At 38.1% G+C, this 24,152-nt stretch overlaps 1 protein-coding gene across 1 annotated transcript in view; it reads left to right on the top strand.

Annotated features, from left to right (window-relative positions):
- Positions 1-10,465: 10,465 nt before the first annotated feature.
- CRISPLD1 (cysteine rich secretory protein LCCL domain containing 1) overlaps positions 10,466-24,152 on the top strand; it is a 46,022-nt gene continuing 32,335 nt past the window's right edge. Inside the window, exons 1-2 of the mRNA XM_077752463.1 lie at positions 10,466-10,550; positions 11,527-11,846. Of these exons, the coding sequence (XP_077608589.1) occupies positions 11,589-11,846 (258 nt within the window). The 5' untranslated portion in view covers positions 10,466-10,550; positions 11,527-11,588. The remainder of the gene's footprint in view (positions 10,551-11,526; positions 11,847-24,152) is intronic.

The raw sequence follows: 24,152 nt of genomic DNA, 5'->3' as shown, positions 1-24,152 counted from the left end.
TATGAACGCCAGATTTATTTGTGAAAGCTGTTATTTCAGCATGTTTTTTACTTGCCCATGTGCTGTTTATTATTTGTCAGGTTATTATTTACCAAAGACTTATTTTGTTGTAATTTCAATTGTTTTAGACCAAAGCATTTATAAAATCTGTATTCACTCTTAGGTTTATGCTCAGGAGAATAGCCAGAAATAAAATACAACAAATGAAACGCTGCACATTTTCTTCCGTTATTTCCAGTATTTTCCCTTACAACTTATCTACTTAAAATGAAATTTTCTTAATTTCTCCTATTATCTAGCAATATAATGTGTTTAACCTTCAGATACTATATACACATATGCAAACATATACTTTATATATAATTTTTAATTGTTGAGATATGTATTTGCAGAAGACACCAGAGATTTTAATTGTTTCACTTTTGTTAAATGCGAGTCTTCAAAATTACCATTGAAGTGGATTGCAGGGTTTTTGTTAACTAACGATACTGCAGAAAGTTTTCATTGTCCATATATTAGGACGAAAACCCTGTCTCTCACATTAGTTCTGTAGATGAAAGGGTGAATACTTTTCCTTTTATAGTACTCACCTTTCAACAGCCCCTTCTGGTAAACCTGAAAGACAACTTCTAACCCAGGCTCATTGTGAAGCACTTCTGCAGACCTAGAAGGAAAAGTGATTATTAAAACATGAAGCTGCATCCATCTGTATCAATATTTTTGGGTAAAAACCTAGTAGTGCAATGGCTGGGTTGTAGGGTAGTTCTACAATAGCCAAATTACAGGAACAGTTCAAGTGCCCATCAACTGATGGATGGATAAAGAAAAGGTGACATCAGTATATATATATGAATAATATATATGAAATATGAGTGAAAAACTATATGAATATTACTCAGCCATAAAAAAGAATGAAATCTTGCCATTTGCAACGATGTGGATGAAGCTAGAGAATATAGTGCTAAGTAAAATAAGTCAGCCAGAGAAAGACAAATGCTATATGATTTCACTCATATGCCGAATTTAAGAAACAAAACAAATGAACAGAGGGGGAAAAAACAGAGAGAGAGAGAGAGAAGCCAAGAAACAGACTCTCAGCTATAGAGAACAAACTGATGGTTACCAGAGGGGAGGCAGATGGGGAGATGGGTAAAATAGGTGATGGGGGTTAAGGGGGGCACTTGTTCGGACGGCCATCGGGCGTTGTATGGAAGTGTTGAATCACTCTCTGGTACACCTGAAACTAATATTACACTGTATATTAACTAACTGTAATTTAAATAAAAACTTAAAAAGATGACGCTGCAGCCTGATTTCTTAGGCCAGCCTAAATGTACTTCAGAAACAGTCCTTGAATTTTCAAAGTTTTTAGCATCACTTACTGTCCTGGATATTCTAATTTAAAGAAATTAAAATATAGTGTTTCAACCAGACTGGACAGTTTTATACCAATAAATAGCTCTTTTAGTGTCTCATCTCTGGCTCCTGCTGCAATTTACAATGTTGCAGATGCCAACATCATACAGGTGCCAGGTCTTCACATAAGTTGTAAAGGGACCCATGGGATTGTAAGCAAGATGTCAACAGGCAATATACATAGTAGGACATCAGCCAAGTAGTACATCCTTCTGAAATATAATTTTTAATAAATATTTGGCCTTTCTTTCTTTCCTTTAGTCAACATCATTTTCCTATGAATGTGTAGAAATGATATATTGAAAAGAATGCATGGCTTAAAAGTGGATTGGATTCTGATTCTTCTTTTTTTTTTTTTTAAGTTTGCCATGCTTGGTTTTCATTTTAAAATTAATCTGAATTGCCCATCTGCTTTGTAATTTGTTTATGACATAGACATGTGTTTCAATATGCTTTCCCTCAAAAAAAAAAAAAAGAAAAGAAAGCTTTAAATGAAAATTGTCTCTAGCATAATGTGCTTTGTTTTGTGGATTCTCGTTTTCCTGCCCACAGGTTTGTACATCCAGGCACATGTGTCCTTTTCTGTGAAATACTGACTTTTCCAAAATCTCAGCTCATTTATTTATTTAACATAAATGTAAGTAATACAAAGGTCACATACACATGGTCTCTTTTCTCTAGGAGCTCTTAGTATTGTTGGAGAGATAAGGCAAGTACACCAATAGCTATAATTTATACAATAGATATTGATAAGAGTTAGAGGAAAATGAAATAACAGATAATGGTTGGCTGGATCAGTTAAAATCTTTGTGAAGAGGAATGGTTAGAGAGTGGGTATTTAGAGTAGATGGAGAAGACTTCAAGCACTGAAAACAGGATCAAGAAAGGCACAGAAGCATGTATGGAAATAATTGAAATTTTGTTGTTTTTTTTTTTGGATAATAGGAGAGCACTTCTATCTTATATATAGAAGAAGTCATCTTAAAAACGAATTACTGTAGTTAGTGATTGTAGATAAGTCAGATTTCAAATGGATGACAAAATAGGTTCTCCAACAATCTAATAATAAGCTTAAAATAATTACTTTTTTTAGACATCAAGAAACAGGTTAAAGGGTTTTCAGGCTATGGCATCGATATGGGTCTCAGTGTTTATGTTTTAAATATTATGATTGAAGCATTAAAATGACTCTAGATTTCAAACACAATGACATTTTTCTATCTTTTCATTCTGAAATTTATACTTTTTTCAGAACAAATTCATAATTTTATAGTGATAACTATAAGCAACACAGACTTTCAGTATAAACATTGCATTCTTTCTTAAAAATAACTATTCTCTTGACATAGCATAACAGAAAAACCCATTATAGATGGATCAAAGACCTGATTGTAAAGTGTAAAATAATAAAGGCAGAAGATAACATAGAACTTTCTTCATGGCTTTGGGATAATAAATATTTCTCCCACAGGTCACACACATCATTTACCAAAAGGAAAAGACTGATAAAATGAATGTCATTAAAATTAGGACATGTTCATCAAGTGAAAAGGCAATGAAAGGAGAGAAATAAGAAATGTTTAATATATTTTATGTCTAAAAAAGACACATGCCCAACACAAAAGATTCCTGCACGCCAAGAATAAAAAGGTATATAATCCAGTTTATCTAACAGAATTGTGCACACGTATACATTAGGACATAGCATTCTACTCTTAGACATAAAGTCAATAAAAAAGTATAAATATGTACACAAAAAGACATGTACAGGAATGTTCTTAGCAGCATTAGTTTAACCCTACTAAACTGGAAACAACTCTAATATTCATCAACAGAATAGGTTGTGGTATGTTCACCAAAGAAAAAGAACAAATTGCTCCTATATACAAAATGGATGACTCCTGCAGCCATACTGAATCTGAAAGAAACAAAACATAAAAGATTCCAAGCGATGGAATAATCCACTGTATGTTTCCATCTATGTCAAGATTAAAAACAGGTAAAGCTAATTTTAGATAAAAAGTCAGAATATTTGTTATCTTTGGGGAGGATGTAACAGGAAAGAAGCACAAAATAGACTTCTAGAGGATGGTTATGTTCTCTGTCTGGATCTGAGTGATTTTCACACAGGTGCAAAAGCTTATCAAGCTGCACACTTAAGATGTTTGCATTTTAATGCATGTATATTACATTTCAATAATCAAGATTTAATAACAGATTACAAACCCACAGTTAGAGTAGAAAGATTGTATGTCATTCACTAAAAGTCTGTCATATATATGAAATACATACATATATATATATACATACACACACATATACATATACACACACACACACACACACACACACATATATTTTAAGATGTTATGCAGGGACAAAGGGCTGCTTTGAGTAAGAATGGAAACTGTTTCCTATGGTAAGCTGAATTAAATACTATTCAGCAGTGAGTAGACAATTGACTACACATTGCCAGAAATACTATAGATTGCTTTCATCAGGTCTATAACCAGTTGTTTTTTATTTAAAAGTTAAGCTTTTAAACTTCACAGTACTTTGATTAAATCCCATTGAATTTATAAAAAAGCATATATAAAGCCTCTAGTTCAGTTCTTATAATGATATTTAACTCTTGGTGAGTACTTTCTACTTATTTGTTGCTGTTTTAAGTGCTCACATGTATTAACTCACCTTATTACACAAAGTCACAATATTTAAGATAGCTACTGTTATTATTTCCTTTTAAAGAGGATCAAGGGCTCATATATGCCATGTGGCATGGACTAGTAACATATTGTGGAACTAACTCCAGCACCTTAATTTAAAATTTCATGCTTTAAAACATTGCACTACCCTGAGGCACCTGGGCGGCTCAGTTGATTAAGCATCCGACTTCAGCTCATGTCATGATCTCGCGGTTCAAGGGTTTGAGCCCCAAATACAGCTCTGTACTGATAGCTCAGAGCATGGGGCCTGCTTCAGATTCTGTGCCTTCCTCTCTGTCCATCCCCTGTTCACACTCTGTTTCCCTCAAAAAAACAAAACAAAACAAAACAAAAAGAACAAAAACAAATAAACAAAAAAAATTGCACTACCTTGACTCCACCCCTTAAAACAAGACAAAGAATTCTATTCTTGTATTGTCTACTGGAGGATGGGTTTATCAACGAAGTCCTAACAGAATAGCCAGTGCTTTGGCATGAGATTTAGGTTTGAGGGTCATGAAACCATACAGTCAATGAATTGCCCACAGATAAATATATATACACATGAATATATAAAGATATATCTCATTTTACTGTGTTTCATTTTATTGCAGATATAGAATTTGCAGATGCTGCATATTTACACATACTGCATTTTTTACAAATTGAAGTTTTGTGGCAACCCTGTGTCAAGCAAGCTATTGTGTCATTCTTCCAATAGCCTTTGGTCACTTCCTGTCTCTATGTCACCTTTTGGTAATTCTCAAAACATTCCAAACTATTGCTTTGCTTTACATTTGTTATGATGATCTCACACCAGTGATCTTTGATGTTACTACTATAATTTTTTGGGGAACCATGGTGCTATGGAACGATGCCCATAGAAGACTGTGAATTTAATGTATGTTGTGTGTTCTGACTGCTCCACTAACCAGCCATTGTTTGGTCTCTTTCCCTCTTATTGAGCCTCCTTATTTCATGAGACACAACAATGTGAAAATTAGACTAATTAATAATGGCCTCTAAGTATGGATGGCCTCTAAGGACGAATCACCATCTCTCACTTTAAATAAAAGACTAGAGATTATTAAGCTTATTACGCTGTTTTGTACCAAAAACAGAGATAGGCTGAAATCTAGGCCTCTTGTACCAGTTAACCAAGCTGTGAATACAAAAGAAATGTTCTTGAAGGAAATTAAACTTGCTGCTCCAGTGAACACACAAATGATTTTAAAGCAAACAGCTCCATTGCTGATATGGAGAACGTATTAATCGTCTATATAGAGGACCAAATAAGCCACAGCTCTCTGTTAAGCATAAGCCTCATTTTGAGCAAGGCCTCTACTCTCTTAAATTCTGAATGCTGAGAGAGGTAAGGAAGCTGCAGAAGAAAATTTTGAAGCTAGAAGAGATGGGTTTATGCGGTTTATAGAAGAAGCTGTATCCATAACATCAAAGTGCTAGGTGAAACAGCAAATGCTGATGTAGAAGCTGCAGCAAGTTATCCAGAGGATCCAGATAAGATAATTAATGAAGGTGGTGACACTAAACATCGCATTTTCAATGTAGACTAATCAGCTTTCTAAGTAGAAAAAGATGCCATCTAGGACTGTCATAGCCAGAGAGGAGAAGTCATCACCTGGCTTCAAAGTGTCAAAGGACAGGGTGACCCTCTTGTCAGGGGTTAATGCAACTGATGAGTTTAATTCAGAGCCTCTGCTCATTTACCATTCTGAAAATCCTAGGGTTCTTAGGAATTATGCTAAGTCTACTCCCTTGAATTGGAAGCCAATCCAGCAATGCCTGAATGATAGCACATCTGTTTACAAGATGGTTTACTGAACATTCTTAGCCCACTGTTATGACCTATTGCTCAGAAAAAAGATTCCTTACAAAATATTACTGCTCATTGACAAGCATCTAGTCACCCAAGAACTCTGGTGGAGATGTACAATGAGATTAATGTTGTTTTCATGCTTGCTAACACAACATCCATTCCTCAGCCTCTGGTTCAAGGAGTAATTTTGACTTTCAAATCTTATTTAAAAATACATTTCATAAGGTTATAGCTGCCATAGATAATGATTCTTCTGATGGGGAACTGGGCAAAGTAAACTGAAAACCTTTGGAAAGTTTTCACCGTTCTAGATGCCATTAAGAACATGTGTGATTCATACGGAAAGGTCAAAATGTCAATATCAATAGGAGTTTGGAACATGTGGATTCCAATCCTCATGGATGACTTTGAGGGTTCAAAACTTCAGTGGAGGAAGTAACTGCAGATGTGGTGGAAACAGAAAGAGAACTAGAATTAGAAGTGGGCCTGAAGATGTGATTGAATTGCTGCCCTCTCATGTTAAAACTTGAGTGGATGAGGAATTGCATCTTATGGATGAGCAAATGAAGTGGTTTCTTGGTGAAGATGCTGTGAAGTTTTTTTAATGACAATAAAGGATTTACAATATTACACAAACTTAGTGAGAAAGCAGCAGCAGAGTTTGAGACGACTGACTCCCATTTTGAAAGAAGTTCTACTGTGGGCCAACTGTTATCAAATAGCATCACATGCTACAGAGAAATCGTTCATGAAAGAGTCAATCAATGTGGCAAACTTCTTTGTTGTTTGAGGAGATTGCCACAGCGACCGAACCTTTAGCAACCACCACCCTGATGTGTCAGCAGCTATCAACACTGAGGCAAGATCCTTCACCAGCAAAATAAATCATCACTCCCTAAGAGCTCAGATGATGGTTAGCATTATTTAGAAATACTTTTTAATTAAGGTATGTACATTGTTTCTTTTTTTTTTTTTAATATTTTTACTTATTTCTACGAGAGAGAGAGACAGCGTGAGCAGGGGAGGGTCAGAGAGAGAGGGAGTCACAGACTGAAACAGGCTCCAGGCTCTGAGCTGGCAGTCAGCACAGAGCCCGACGCGGGGCTCGAACCCACGAACCGCGAGATCATGACCTAAGCGAAAGTCGGACGCTTAACCGACTAAGCCACCCAGGCGCCCCTGTACATTGTTTCTTTACACATAAGGCTATTGCACACTTAATGGACTATATTATAGTAGAAACCTAACTTTTATATCCACTGGGAAATAAAAAACTCATTTGACATGCTTTATTATGATATTGGCTTTATTGCAATGGTTTGGCAATTAAACCACAAAATCTCTGAACTATGCCCGTTCCTACTTTTGGAAGTGCAGGGATATAAAAACACATACACATATATTTAAAGATAGTACCTAAGTATGCACATTAGCCTAAAATGATAGCAGCATGGAGAAAGTGACATTGCCAGAGGAAAGTATCTTCTTTGTTGAACGTGTCTATTAGAATACTCTGAGCTACAAGTAACTGAATATGCAAGTCAACATGGTTTAAGAAATACATTTATTATCTCTTGTAGGCAGAAAAATGGAGACTAGGTATTCATGGTCAGGTCAATGGCAGAGAGACTCAGACACATCTGTCTTTCCATTCTGCCCAGTTGGTAGTTTTCTGCTCTCAGCCCTGCCCATCTTCTTTGTACAAGAACAGTTGCATCTTTACATTTCACAAACTTATCAGCACCTGTAGGGGCATTTTCTCTTTCTGCATCTCTTTTTAACACAAAAGAAAGCCTTGCCAGCCCTCTTCCTCATACCTAAGCAGATTTCCTCCATCCTTTTAATAGCCACTGTTGCCTATACATCCAGGCTAACTCAATCACTCCTAGCAGGGATAAATTGTGTCCATTGGCTTTAATCAATCAACATTCACTTCCTAAGGATACCGGTTTGACAGCATGTGAGAGGGTGACCATTGCAGTATACTGGAGGCTTGTTAAAAAGGGGTTGAAGGCTGGTTGTTAGTTAGGTAATCAATAGTGTCTGCCACAAGAAAGCAGTAATCATAAATATAAACATGGCTTCCAAGTAACATCCTTAGCCACAAACAAATGTGTCATTTTCACATGAATTCAGTGTGGAGATGTTTACTCTCCCTACATGTAGATTTCTTAAAAAACAAATAAAAATGTGAAGTGTATCATGTTTAAGTATTCAAGAATATTATGTTTCATTTTGCTCTTCAAAATATTTCCAGCACATATATTAAATCATATATGACCAGATGTACCATCAAAACGTTAATATTTAATACAATGATTGTTTGAATTACTCTTTTACATAAAAATATGAATGGCAGCACCAAATTGGAAGCCAATTTAAATGTTGAGTCAAGGAATATAAACTTTTTTCCTTGTCTGGAGAGTTTGGAATTAAAACCTTAGAATCAAATCTTATTTTCTTTAATCTAAGCCTTTAGGCACCTGATTTGTACATTGTGTGGAAAAGTTTTTAATGGATGCATTCAAATATCAACGTATTTAACTTCAGGTCCTTATCATCTTAACTTCCTTCTTCCCAATTTAAATTCACTTTTAAAATGTTTTAAGTAATGGGGCGCCTGGATGGCTCTGTTGGTTAAGTGTCTGACACTTGATATCTGACTCAGGTCATGATCTCATGGTTCATGAGACCGAGCCCAGCATTGGGCTTTGTGCTGACAGTGTGGAGCCTGCTTGGGATTCTCTGTCTTCCTCTTTCTCTACCCCTCTCCCACTCTCTGTCTTGTGTTCTGTCTCTCTCTCTCTCTCTCTTAAAATAAACAAATAAGCATTTAAAAAATTCAAGTAATGCTATTACTTTTAAGATTTTTAAAATTTTATTTTTATTTGTTTTTTTTAAAGTTTACTTATTTTTTTTTTTTTTTGAGACAGAGAGTATGAACAAAGGAGGAGTAGGGGAGAGGAAGAGAGTATCCCAAGCAGGCTCCATGCTGTCGGCACAGAGCCCCATGCGGCTTGATCCCACAAACCATGAGATTACCACCTGAGCCAAAATCAAGAGTTGGACATTTAACCTACTGAGCTACCCAGGCGTCTCACTTTTAAGATTTTTTATTTGATATTCTGTATGCTTTTCAATACCACATTAAAACTGTAGTTTCCAGGAGGGAAAGCCAGTTTTCTGAACCCTGAGCAGAAGAGTTATAAATAATTTTGAAAAGTATAAAGCAACAGTCTTTTCGTGCTTAAACTGCTACAAAGTTGCAAAATTACACCTTCTGTGAAAGTCCTATGTGCACCAAAATCTTTCACCTTCTGTGCCCTTGATAGGCAATGCTTCCCTGTCCCTATTGTGAGAAGAAGCAAGGTCTCATGTTCAACTAGAGGCTTAAATCTCAGTTTTTAGGCTTGAGAAAGTATACTTGTATGGTGGAAAGAGACAGATAGCAGTTTGGGATGATTTGGTAGTTACTATCAAATGTTTTACTTCCTTTGATCATGGCTCACTATAGAAGGGAAGCAAAGGTAAATGAATTAGACAAATGCTTCCTAAAAAACAACAAAAAACAAAACAAAACAAAAAAAACTTCTTGTAGAAGGAGCACCACATTCAGAAGGGTGAGTCTCCGTGAATTTAAAGTTAGTAATTTTACTACTCCAGATTATAACCCTCACAACAGGGAAACTGATACTCATTTCTCTATCAGTTCAGGGGCTGGGTTTTACGGGTTTTTAAATTTTTTTTTTAAATGTTTATTCATTTTTGAGAGAGAGAGAGAGAGAGAGAGAGCAAGAGTAGGGGAGGGGCAGAAAGAGAGAGGGAGACACGGAATGTGTACCAGGCTCCAGGCTGTCAGCACAGAGCCCGCTGCAGGGCTTGAACTCATGGACCACTTGATCCCGACCTGAGCCCAAGTCCCGACCTGAGCCTAAGTCAGACGCTTAACCAACTGAGCCACCCAGGCGCGGGTTTTGAATTCCTGTTAGGATAGCACTGATAAATTAATTGAGGCTAGTACCCTTTATATGTCAACTCCAAAAATATCTACATTCCTAGAAAGGAAAAAAAAAAAGTGGTCACCTTGGGAAATCAATGTCCCATAGCTTATGGAGGACGAAGCGGGACTCTCCACTGTCAGGCAATCCCAAGTGACAGATCGTAACATCATTCTATGAAACCCCTTCCCCACCTGGTCATCCTAAAGTGTTAATGGAGCCAAAAAGAACAACATCTCAATTCTAGAACTGGGTCCTGGAAAACAGAAGTGATCAGGAGAACGTAAAGGAANTCCCCACGCCCGCATGCTCTCTGGGGCGCCTCCTTTTCTTCAGCATCTGAGGAAGGAAGTGGGAAGAAGAGCCGAGGCGCTGGGAGGGGCGGGAGGAGCGGGGGCCCTCTGTGCTTACGCCTCCCACACAGTCCAGACCTGCATTCGGGGCCTCTGAGTCCCAAAGCACGCCCGCGAAGGCCAAGCGTCCAGNGCGCGCGCGTGTGTGTGTGTGTGCAGTCGTGTGCGCGGGCTGGGGCGGCTGCGGGAGGCTAGCCGTCGTGTTGGGCCCCGCGCTCGTGGGGGACCTCACGCTGGAGAGGTAAAGGCATTTCTGAAACGCTTTGCTGAGTCGTCAGGCTCCACCTTTTCCTACCTTTTTTCTTCTAAAGCTCCGCTTAACCAAAAAAAAAAAAATAAAATAAAATAAAAGCCGGCTTGTAGAAAATGGGCGGACTCGGAATGGGGGTGTGCTACTTGGAAAGCTGCAGCGATGAGATTGCGGGACCTCGTTCTTGCAAGCGACTTTGTGGGCTTGTCCGCCTTGTGTCGCGCTCTTTCCATTTGGGTTAAGTGGAGAGTGTGCGCCCGCGGCGCGTGGGAGGAAAAGCTGAAGTTGCCGACGGACTGTTGGCTTTTTGGGGTGCAGGCCACAGGTTGGGCGCACACTTTTCAGGAAATAATGATGGAATTCTTCTTGCCCCGCGCCTGGTTCAGAGGAGTCTTCCTCCCCGACCCTTTCTTTCCTGTTAGTTCCGTGGGCCCTCTAGATGTACCCGTGGATATATGTGTGGATGACATTTTGTCCTTCTTTAAAACATTCACGACTTCAGAATGTGATGGACATTCTGAGTATCTGCGAACTGGAGCTAGGACACTGGTAGAAAATAATACCTTACAACAGAGAGAAACGTGGGCCTCTCGATTGATAGAAAACTGTAATAAATAGATAACACGCTTTGCAGGCTGTATGTGATACATACACAGAGCTCTTTAAAGCTTTTCAATTCAGGAATTAATTTGAAGCTTTGACTCTTTTTGCCGTTTGTTTGGTTCTCGTGCATGTTATTTTGGTAAATATAGTTGTCTATTTTGTGAAAACAATGCATTATGAAAAATCCTCGGGGTTGGGAAGAAAAATGGATTGCAGTTATTTCAAAAAGTGCATGGCCATTTGTTGGCATTGTATAAGCAAATCAAACTGGCACACTGCCTTTGTTACTGTTATTTTTCTTTTGTTATTAGAAAATTAACATCTGCCTAGATTTTCACCTTAATCACACTGCATGTCGTTATAGCCAAAAGGAGTGGAAGAGCCTGTCTTGGAGATTTTCCCGGGGAAATCCTGAGATCATTCATTATGAAGTGTACCGCGCAGGAGTGGCTCAGAGTAACCGCAGTGCTATTCATGGCTAGAGCAATCCCAGCCATGGTAGTTCCTAATGCTACTTTATTGGAGAAACTTTTGGAAAAGTACATGGATGAGGATGGTGAGTGGTGGATGGCCAAGCAAAGAGGGAAAAGGGCCATCACAGACAATGACATGCAGAGTATCTTGGACCTTCATAATAAATTACGAAGTCAAGTGTATCCAACAGCATCTAATATGCAATATATGGTAAGGAAATTTTTCAAATGGTATGTACAAAAAATGTTTATTAAGGCTTTTAGTCTTCCTGGTAAAATTCCCTCATGCTATTATTTAATTTTTACCATATGTCTTGTATGAAATTAAACAAAAATTTTTCTTTGGGAGTATATTCCTCTGCATATTCTTTTATTAGTATTCTTTTTATTCTAAGAGCCCTTTGAATTTCGTAGTAGAATTAAATACCATTAGATACAATGTTTCTACTAAAAGCCCCACATTCTATTCTTACCAGGAAGATTCCTGTGCTGAAAATCCTGAACAGCTGATGCATTTGCTTTTAAGTGATTTAGTCGAACAATTGCTTCCTAATTCCTAACTGATGGAACTTTCTTATAAATGGTGGATCTGAGAAATCAAGGACGAGTAATCTGAAGTAGTTTTCTGGATTGTCGATAACTTTATCAATGAGTCCTTGCTTATTAACAGTATGTAAATGACATATTGTAAAGGGTTTATTTCTGTGGTTGCTTTATGTTATGTGTGCTTTGGCAATGACTCTTTTTTCTTCTGGATTTATTTGTGCACTTTGACATGTGAAAATAAGCCTAGACAAAGATTAAAAAAAAATACCTGTGACATCCTTAATAACCTCATAATTATTTTTAGAAATAAGTACCAAGTTTGGGATACAAACTTACTTTTTTTTTTAAATGTTTTATTTCTAGGAGAGAGAGAGACAGTGTGAGCAGGGGAGGGTCAGAGAGAGAGGGAGTCACAGACTGAAACAGGCTCAAGGCTCTGAGCTGGCAGTCAGCACAGAGCCCGACGTGGGGCTCGAACCCACGAACCACGAGATCATGACTTAAGCGAAAGTCGGATGCTTAACCGACTAAGCAACCCAGGCGCCCCATACAAACTTACTTTTTAAAGGCTATTAATCTATAACTTATTAATGTACTACTCTACCTGAAATATTTAGAAAAATTTTCAAAATATCTATTATACTAAAATTAGGAAGGTGCTAGCAAAAACTGAGAATAATCATTGGTGATACCAATGCTTATGCAGGGTGCAGTTAATTTTAATGCATTCTAGTTTTTCTTTCTGCATTCACATTAGTGCTGATGGGTATTTCCTACTTAGGCAACTTTCATGCTATATGGAAGTTGAAATAAGTTCATATTACCCATTACAAAATATAGCATTATATTATTTTAATTTTCACCAGAAAAAAAAATTTACCCTGAAGAAAATGGGTGGCACTCTAGAACTCATCAGAGGTTAAGAATCAGGGCCTGGCAATCAAGTGGTCTGGGCTTGAAGTCTGGCACTGATAACCCAGTAGGTGTATGACTTAGGGCAACTTAATTTCTCTCTACTTCAGTCTCCTTATGGTCAGCATGTGTACTCACCTCAGAGGGTTGTGGAGTACTGAGGAGATAACCTACGTAAAGTTTAGTTCATTATCAGGCATATTGCAAGATTTCAGTAAGCATTACTATGACATACAGCTAATGTCGTGTCTCCCCATACTGCTTCAGTAAAGTGCCTAAAAAAATCATTAGCTCTTTGCAAAAATCTATGCAGGATATGACATCTGTAATGTCTCACATTTCTGCTTTTTGTGTATCTTAAAGTGTTTGTCCAAAGTAAAAATTCTATGACTTCTTCATTTGTGAGCTTTCAAACAGAAAGAGCCAGTTACAGAACCTTTCCAAGTAGGCCACCGTATGCTTTTTCCATGTGCATAGGGATTCCATTGCTTTGTATTTAAAATCAGGAAGAACTTGGGAATTCAAACCCACAAAAAGAAACCTGAAAATATTTGTGTGTGTTTTACGTTATATGGAAATAATGAAAGAACAGTTCTGTAATTCGTTTTCATGTCTCACTTCCAAAACAAATAACTACCTATTGTATGATGTCTGGTCTGGGCTGTTTCTATGAGTTTCTTTTTAGTTTCGGTGGTTTCATTCTACCCTTGAAATGCAGATTTAGAAACCAGCCAGGGTTTATGTTGTGTTGCCCTTAGATACTATTAGCACTGGAACTGTGTCTTGGCCATTAATGGGCTGCAGAGGACCTCACTGTCCAACTGTAATACTGGAACACATTTTCTAGAATACACATTTAAGGGAAGTCTAAAAGAATAACACTACTTTTTTTGAAATGTTCATTTATGTATTACATAACAATGTAAGTACATACATTGATCAACCTTGTGAGAATATTACTTACTCTCTATTATTCAAATAGTCATTTAAAGTGTATTTATTAAAATTTGGCTTTAAGAGCTGTTTCCTGTAAAATCTGCAATACCCTATAGGTGCCACTGCTTTGTTTGTTTGTATGCTGTATGTCATATCACATTAAAAATGTGAATAGCCGGTGACCTTACTTATACTTGGTGCTTATTTAGTCTTCTCTTTGTCCTTGAATTTATGGCAGTCAAGCCACATCCTCATTTATTAACATCCCATCCCTATCTCTATTCAAATCCTCATTTAACTAATAGGGTTAAAAATTGAATCTGGAAAGCCACATCTTCCGTTGAATAGCTTATAGGCTGATTGAGAAGAAAGAGTAGACACATTTGAAAATGTTCGAGTAGGGGCGCCTGGGTGGCTCAGTCAGTTAAGCGTCTGATTTTGGCTCAGGTCATCATCTCCCAGTTCAGTGAGTTGGAGCCCAGCGTCGGGCTCTGTGCTGACAACCAGCTCAGAGCCTGGAGCCTGTTTCAGTCTGTGACTCCCTCTCTCTCTGACCCTCCCCTGCTCACGCTGTCTCTCTCTCTCTCTCTCTCTCAGAAAAAAAGAAAAGAAAATATTCGAGTAGAGAAGGACACAAAATTCTCTGTTCTTGTGTGTGAATAAATGTCAAGAGAGCAGAGGTTAATGGAATATTCCTCACGGTGGGAGTTAATTAGTGGGAAAGATGAGTTTTATGGTGTTCCTGGAAGGTGGTCAGGACCCTGAATTGTTACAAAGAGGGGAGGGCATATCTCAACTGAAGGAGAGAAACAGACACATGCTGGATCCAGGGAGATTTCTAGAAGAAGAGCAGGTGGAAGAAAGCACAGACCTGTGGCAGAATTAGTACGGGGAGAGAGAGATGAATTATTGATTATAGAAACTAGTGATGCTTGGAAAGGTTCCATAATTGGCTTTCTCTTTGAAAGCTCATATATAAGAAGTCATACAGTTTTTTACTTTAGACAGACATTTTACAGAGAGAGATTACCCATGTTTAATTTAGGGTAAATTGAGAAACTAGAGCTTTTAGGTCATCAAATGAAACTGTTGCTGAAGAGGCAATGAATTTTAAAGGGAAAATGCTAGTTTTGTACCTAGATAGCAACAGGTTCATGTTCGCCTCTGCTGCTCACTGGTGTGTGAACCCTGGCAGTCAGCAACCACTCTGGGCATTGCTTTTCTCAATGGTAAAATTGATGTAAAGAGGGGAGCCTGGGTGGCTTAGTCGGTTGAGCATCCGACTGGCTCAGGTCGGGATTTCATGGTTTGTGGGTTCAAGCCCCACCTTGGGCTCTGTGCTGATAGCTCAGAGCCTGGAGCCTGCTTTGAATTCTGTGTCTCCCTCTCTCTGCTCCCCCACTCCCCTAATTTTCTCTCAAAAATAAATAAACATAAAATTTTTAAAAAATTGGTGTAAAGAATAAAACCACAAGCTGTAATGAGATAACACATTTGATACAGTTGTGCATACTGTTTTCAAGCCTTTCCTTTCCATGGGTTTTAACCTTATCATTTGGTCTTTTACTTTTCTGGTTATTTCATCAACATATTCTTGTTTCCTAATGGTCTCATAAACTTTGTTTCTTAGGTTTTTCCTTTTGGCTTTCTCTCTTCCTACAGGACATTATCTATTCCTTTGGCTTAAAAATTTTTTTTTCTTTAAGTTTATTTTTTAGAGAGAGAGAGACTGAGAGAGTGCACAGGTGGAAAGGGGAGGGGCAGAGAGAGAGAGGGAGAATCCCAAGCAGGCTCAGCACTGTCAATGTAGAGCCTGATGTAGGACTCAAACTCATGAACTGTGGGATCATGACCTGTACTCACACATTTAACCAGCTGAGCCACTCAGGCACCCCCTTACTCCTTTGACTTTCAATACCATCCGTATATTGACGGTGTTTAGTATGTGGCATAGTCTTTATCTCTATCTAACAATCATCTCTTTGAGCTTAATTTACATATTTCCTTCTGCCTTCTGGGTCATCTCCGTGTGGTATTACTCCACAGTTACTTCGAGCTTCAGATGTCTGAAAAGAAAATGAACTGCCTTACTTTTTTCCCACTACCCTTGCCTGCAATCCTACTTCCTTTCCTGGATTCTTTCTTAGTGGATCTCATTAACATCTACTCAGTCCTCTGTAAACAAACAAAATACCCCACAAAACAGAAAATTAGGCCCATCCCCAGCTCTTGCCATGCTCTCGTTCTTTCTCCCCACTTTCACATAACATACACATGCAAACATGAGTACACAATTACTTGCCAAATTCTGTAGATTCTGACTCAGAAATGTTTTCTGAATTCATCTCTTCCATCTCATCCTAACCTTTGCTCAGTATCTTGCCTGCAGATTGGTACCACAGCTTCTCACCCAATAGACTCTACCAGTCTGTTTCTACTTTATTTTTACTTTAGTCCACCTTCCTCACTGTTATTAAGTCTGTCTTTTTTTTTTTTTTTACAAATAGTTTATTGTCAAATTAGTTTCCACATAACACTCAGTGCTCATCCCCACAAGTGTCCTCCTCCATGCCCATCCCCCCTCCCCCCCACATCCATCAGTCCTCAGTTTTTGTCAGCATTCAAGAGTCTCTCATGGTTTGCCTCTCTCCCTTTCCCCCACCATTTCCCCCATTCTTCTCCCCCTTGTTCCTCCGTCAAGTTCTTCCTAATCCTCCTATACGTGGAAACATATGATATTTGTCCTTCTCTGCCTGACTTATTTCGCTCAGCATAACACCCTCAAGGTCCATCCATGTTGCTACACATGGCCAGATTTCATTGTTTCTCATTGCCATGTAGTATTCCATGGTATAGATAAACCACATCTTCTTGATCCATTCATCTGTTGATGGACACTTAGGCTCTTTCCATGTTTTAGCTATTGTGGAGAGTGCTGCTATGAACATTGGGGTGCATGTGCTCCTATGCATCAGCATTTCTGTATCCCTTGGGTAAATTCCTAGCAGTGCTATTGCTGGGTCATAGGGGAGTTCTATTGTTAGTTTCCTGAGGAACCTCCACACTGTTTTCCAGAGGGGCTGTACCAGTTTACATTCCCACCAACAGTGTAGGAGGGTGCCCGTTTCTCCACATCCTCGCCAGCATCTAGAGTTCTCTGATTTGCTCATTTTAGCCACTCTGACTGGCGTGAGGTGGTATCTCAGTGTGGTTTTGATTTGTATTTCCCTGATGAGGAGGGATGCTGAGCATCGTTTCATGTATCTGTTGGTTATCTGGATGTCCTCTTTGGAGTATTAAGTCTGTCTTTTAACTCAAACAAATCTGCTGTGGTTAGTCAGCTGCACAAAACTTCTGTTAACTTCTGGATGCTCACAAGTTAAAGCTCACCTTGATAAATGCATAAAAGGAGGCAGAGCCTATCAATTCTGCCCCATGGCCCTCAACTCGCTTGTGTATACCTGAATCTGTGTTCACACTGAACTATTCACTGTTCTTAAAGGTGGTTGTGCTTCCTCATGTCTCTTCGCCTCTCTGTTAACCAGTTTCTTCTGTGAGCAGAATGTCTGCGCTTCCTGTCTCCTTCTGACAATCTCTTACTCAAGACTAAGTTAAGATGTTGTCTTTCTGAAAGCTTTCTCTGGGACACCCATTCCTTGTCCTTACTCCTGCTGTGCTCCTAAAATATTTTATTCAAATCTATTTATAGTGTGAAAATTTTGTTGCAGTTAATATTCACAGGTATGATTTCCTTTCTAAGACTTTAAATTCCTTGAAGGGTAAGCATCGTGCCTTATTCATGTTCTGGCATGATGCACAGAAGTACTCAGTAAATATTTGCTGATTGAATATTGTTGGTTGTTTAGTAAATATGTGTTGAATGACAGGATGGATAGAAGAATAGGTAAGATTATGTATGAGGTAAATATTAATATGAGGACAGGTAAGAAAGAGGAATTAAAATAAGAGTTCTGAGAGGCAGAATATCAGTAGCACCAGAGATACTGACATAGGAAATGGAAATACTAAACACGAAGGTAAAACTGTTTCAAATAATTCAATATTTTAATATTTATTATATACTAAAGATTATCCTGTAATATAGAGCACCTGAGATAATAGTAAATATATTCAAATGTTCTGAATTCAAATAATAAAATGAGTTAATGGGTATTTACCTCTTGCTTCAAAATTTTACCTGGAACATTATAAAGTGACCGAAATCTGAAATAGTTCACTGGGATGCAAAGTGTACCAAACTCTAGAGAGTGCCTTAACAACCACAAATTTTACCTAAAAAAGGTCCTATGGGCCCATTATGTAAGCCATTTTCTACTATGATACTATTTCTACATCTTTTAGGCACCTGTTGACAGTCACTCAGTTGGGAGGGTTGATGGCTGTGCCTGTTTGTTCTTACCTCATATATGGACGAAACTATGGGTAGAGCCTTGGCATAGCATGTTTCCAAATGTAGAGCAGGTGCATCTGGATACCGGTCCTTCTGCGAGGCAGCCAGTGTTCGCTGAGCCAAACAACCAGCCATTCTTTTGGTCCCTGGAGCATGTTGCAATGACATGGTTCCAGCTTGTCACTTAGTTTCTTTCTAAGGCCACATTTAACATGGGAAGTTGGGTTTTGCTGTTATTGTTCATGTTTTTTCACGTACTTTAACATAGCAGATGATCCCAGAAACTAGACATGAGGCAACCTAGTTTGCCATATTTTTAAGATAGGAAAAATGTACACAGATCAGCCTTTTTTTTTTTTTTTTTTTTTTTGGTAGTCTGGGTTCTGCTCTATTTCTGTCTATAGCCCGAATCCAAGCCTGAAGTAGTGATCTTTGTCTTGTGAGTTGCTCTGTTTACTCTCATAAATCCATGTTATGACATTATTTACCACCTGTTACATATACTCAGAATATGATGGCCTCGTAAGTTATTTGGCCAAAGCTCCACGTTTACACATTTTTTATCTTGCTCAAAGTGGCAGGAATTTACATCAATTAAGATTTTTGTTACAACTCTTGATTCCCCAAATGGTAATTTTCTCCTTGTATATTGATGCTTGTCTGGTAATTTTCAAAAATTAAATGTTCGCATCTTTTATTGACATACAATATAATCTACATTAACTTAAAAGTACGTGAAATATCTTTCTTGATTCAAAAAATGTTATCATTATTTAAAGTTAAGATGTTTTACTCTGTATTTAAATTAGCTTATTTAGTTTTCCTAAAGTGTTTTTACTTTATCTTAATAAGATTGTTTACATACAATAAAGTTATGTTTTATTTTCAGTATCTTAGTCTACAGAAGTTAAAAATTTACAAAACCTTTATTTGAGTAGCTGTTTTTTAAAGACATTGGCACTTGGAATTAATGTATTTTTTTCTTTTCAAAAGTTGCATTGTCAATGATAATACCTGTAGGAAGAAAGTGACATTACAGCCCTGCTTTATATAATTTAATAATTATCCTGGAATTTTAGGAGATTAAAGATACCTCCTTAATCAGCAAATCTAGGGTCTTAAAAAGGAAAGAGAAGATAAGTAGATTCAGTAGGAGATGGAACACTCAAAGCCAGAGAAAAATGCCACAAATTTTTGAAATTGTTGTTTATTCCTTTAATCGGCAGGTATTAGAGGTTTACGATTATGGCAGGCGCCATCTAGGGCCCAGCAGTAACCATAACAAACATTCTTCCTTGCCTGGAATAGGTATGAAGTCCCTGAATCTCCATACTTAGCAGAGGGCCCGTGTGGTTGACACAGAGTGAGGGGAGAAGGAAAGTAATGTAGGAAATGAGACTAGGACAGATAAAAATCATTTCAAAAACTCACTTTCAGTCTGAGTGGTAAGAAGCCATTTGAACTGTTTGAACAGAGGAACAGTATGATCTTATACTTCTCTGGCTTTGTTGAGAACAGAAGTTAGATGGTGGTAGGTGGGGCAAAAGTGTGAGCAGGGAGATGAAGCTATTGCAGTAATCCGTCTAACACTAGAGTGGGTTGGAAGCCATGAAGGTGGTGAAAGGTGGCAAGAGTGTAAACACACACTAAAACCCCTTTGTAATCATAACATCAATCTGGAGATTTTCAAGGAAGTCTTGTTGCAAGACCAATGAATTTGCCTGGTGAGCCAGACAGCAGCAGGCTGGGAGTTTCAGCATCTGGTGCAATTTTGAAATCCACTCAGTACCTGGCTGTGGATTTTAAAAACTGGTGGCAGTTTCCATTCTGGTTTAAAGATCAATGGGGAAGATCCTATATCTTTCAACTGATAGTGGTTCCCAGAATGGTTTTACAGATCCTAGAAATCACCCAGTTACTAGATACACACTTTGCCAACTGAAATTTAAGAGATTAGAGGAAGTAGAACCAGTCTCTGCTGCCTGCTTTCCAGGATAAGGATGCCTCCTGTTTTCCCACATGGTTTGCTCTCCTCTCCCACTCTCCCAAAATCCAGTCTACTTTCTCACTCCCTCCATGAACGGTAGAAGATGAGAACTTTAGCATGAGAAGCAGAACAGGACGTTGTAATCATCAGATTTCATCCCATTGCTGATGGTTTGGTTGATAGCTTTAATGTGAGGGTGAAGAATATGGAGGAATCTGGGATGTTATTAGGTTTTACCTAAGCACATGGGTAGATGGACAGTTTTTAAATCAATCTTCAGGAAATTAAGGATAGCAAATATTGTTCATGGAAAAGTAGTTAGGTATGATTTTGGGAATAGGAATAAGGGTGCTTTAGCCCAACACTGCTAAGACTCTAATGTGCATCATTCATAATCATAATCATATGAATCCCCTGGACATCTTGTTAAAAATACAGATTTTAATGCAGTAAGTCTATGTGGGCCTCAGTATTATGCAAGCTCCCAGGTGACATGGCTGCTGTCTGGGAACCCCACTTCGAATAGACTTTAGGCTCCCAGGGGGACATGAAATATTGACTCTGGAATTCAAATTCTTTATTTTTCCCCTCCTCAACTATCACATTCACCTTCTCCCTTTTTATAAGGTAGTGGCTGTCACCACTAATGGCAGACAATAGAAATTCCTTTTCACTCTTTCAAGAAGTACTTAGAAACCAAAAAGATGAAGACATTTGAGTGACAAAATCCCCCAATGCCTAATGTTTAAATCAGTCTAACTGGAGGAGAAATGGAAAATGAAATCTTAAAATTAGTGAATGGCACAGCTCTGTGGGATAGTGAAAAGTGAGGTGTAGTCAATGATAGGATGAACGATAAAGGCCATATGGGTGAAGAGGGAGGAAGTAGAATTTCAAATTGGGCAAGTATTGAGGCACAACTAGATTAGACCTAGAATGAGCATGAGAGTTCCTGTTCAGAGACTTCCTCATGTGTGTTGTTGTACCTCAGACAATAGAAAATAATTCTGCAAATGGGGCAAGTCAGTGTTCAGTCAGGTGTTCAGAGTAAAACATAAAACTATATCCTATATTTCCTTCAGACATGGCAAATCCATACCTGAAATACTGAATGGTTGGCTGTATATTGTGAGATCAGACGTTGTCCAGAGAAGGGAAACCAAAGTTCTAGGAGTATTGGGGGAGGCGTGGCTCTGCATTGAGATGGAATAAGAGCATCAAAATTCCTGCCTAGAAAGAAAGGGCAGAGGTCTTTTCACCAAAAGTTCTGTGAACATAGAAAACTAAACAAATAAAAAGAAATCAGTATTTCACAAGAGCACCTGTGCCATTATTCCACATACCTTGTTTTTTTCGATGCTGTTTTCAATGTCTTGCCAAGCCTGCTTACCTTTGCACATGTTAGAACTCCCTCCTTGTCTTCTCTGCAATGAATTTCTCCTCTTAAGAACTGGCTTTTGTCTAAACCCTTCCATACAGAGTTAGGTTCACTCCCACTCACTTCCCTGGCTTCTGTAGCATTTCATATTTGCCTGTGCCCTGATATTTGCATCCTGTCTCTTTCTCTAACCTTCCATTCCTTTATGGAAAGGGGCTGTGCTTTAGTAATTTTTGTATTCTCCAGCTAAGTAGCTGACAGATGCTTTAAGCTCAATTCATGCTAGCTGGAAGGGGAAAAAATGGAATGAATAAATGAAAAATGAAAAGATGACTAGATTTCCAACAATAGTTTTAAATTTTATTAAAAAAATTTTTTTAAATGTTTTTATTTGTGTGTGTGTGTGTGTGTGAGAGAGAGAGAGAGAGAGACAGCATGAGCAGGGGAGGGTCAGAGAGAGAGGGAGATACAGAATCTGCAGCAGGCTCCAACGCTCTGAGCTAGCTGTCAGCACAGAGCCTGACGTGGGGCTCGAACCCACAAACTGTGAGATCATGACCTGAGCCAAAGTTGGATGCTTAACCAACTGAGCCACCCAGGCACCCCTCAACAATAGTTTTAAAATGGGTAGAATGCAAAATAATTTCATTAATTCTGTTCTGATGACAAAATGATCTTAAAAATGGCAAAAGCATTCTTTTCAGTGAAGTATAGTGTTATGTTTTACTTAATTTTATGTATTGGTTAGGCATATTTTTTTCCATTTTGGTTAAGTAAAATCATTCTTTAGTAATTATGACAGGTGGCTAATGTGGCATTGGATTTCAGTGACTTTCAGAGTTACAATGGTTTGTCTCATGAAGTGAGGATGGCTAGACCCCTCAGCAAGTAGGGAGACTCAGGAGATAGAGGGATCAGAATGCTAATAAGGCTTTTGCTGGAGAACTGCTTTTAAAATGTAAATCACAAGGTGGTAATAAGTACAAATTAATATATTTTAAAGCGCATATAAATGTTAAAGAATTTCAGAGTAAGGTAGCAATCAGGAAAGGTTTCTTGGAAGAGGTATGTTTTGAAATAGTATTTGTAAGAAGTTGTAATCATTGTGTGGTGGGGAGTCTGGAAGAGAGCATTTGGATGATGAGAACCTTCTGAGTAAAGGCGTGGATATGAAAATATATGTACAGTTGATTTGAAGGCAAGGATGTGGCAGCCACAATTTGTTAGAACTGATCCAAGCCTCTATTATGAGATATTTGGGACATTTTTTTTTTTTATATATGATGAAAAGAATCTTATTCAAGTGTGTATTATGACAGCCTGGAGCTGCCTAACCCTACTCATCTTTCTATTCATATCTAAAAGGAAAAAAAAAAAGAAATCCGTCTTTTGACATAATTTGGCAGTATTCATTTGATTTTTGTAAGTGAAAGTGATTATAATGGATTTCTAAGCTTGGTGTTTATGAACACTTTTTAAATTATTCCTGTATGTATTTATGTGTGTGTATCTTGTATATATATCATCTTACCTAAACTTTGGAGGTACTTGGGAGCTTCACTGGATATATCATCTTAGAAATTTATTCAGGGTGCCTGGGTGGTTCAGTCAGTTAAGCATCTGGCTTAGGCTCAGGTCATGATTTTACAGCTTGTGAGTTCAAGCCCCAGGTCTGTCTGGCTCTGTGCTGACAGCTCAGAGCCTGGAGCCTGCTTCAGATCTGTGTTTCCCCCTCTCTCTGCCCCTCCCCCACTCATGCTCTGTCTCTCTCTGTCTCTCTCTATCTCAAAAATAAATAAACATTAATAACATTTTTAAAAAATTAATAGGAACAAAGGTCTTAAGTTCAAACGTTTATTGCTAATAGACTGAAAGCAAAGCTAGGAATAACTTACTCTTGTATGTAAAAACAATAGTCTGTTGAATTTGAGTTATAGGATTGTTTACTTTTTCACTAGGACTTTAGGTGGCAATGATTATCTTGTTTTTCAATTATTCAAAATCTTGGATTTGAATTTCTTCCTTAGTCACATAAATATCAGTAATGTTCCCTTGAAAGGCTATGAGAATCACAGTAGATTAAGCAGATCCTTAAAGGAACAAGGGAAGAAGAGAACATTCATTAAGATCTCATAGGTTAGCAGGTAATATGGTAAGCAGTTTGCTAATATAAATTCTGTGAGATTGTTTTATTTTCAAATATTATTTTTTAGCAGGAAACAATGCCACAATAACAAGGGTTCACTAGAAAAAAAAGGACTGTACGCAGAGTTGTGGACAGGGCCAATGTGAGCCCTAAGGGATGGGGGGTGCATCCAGGCTTGAACGGTGATGTCACACCCTGGTG

This window comes from Crocuta crocuta, unplaced genomic scaffold (genome assembly GCF_008692635.1).
Source record: "Crocuta crocuta isolate KB4526 unplaced genomic scaffold, BGI_CrCroc_1.0 scaffold141, whole genome shotgun sequence".
Lineage (NCBI taxonomy): Eukaryota > Metazoa > Chordata > Mammalia > Carnivora > Hyaenidae > Crocuta > Crocuta crocuta.
The sequence above is the reverse complement of the archived record's forward strand: the minus strand, read 5'-3'. Positions and strand labels throughout refer to the sequence as shown.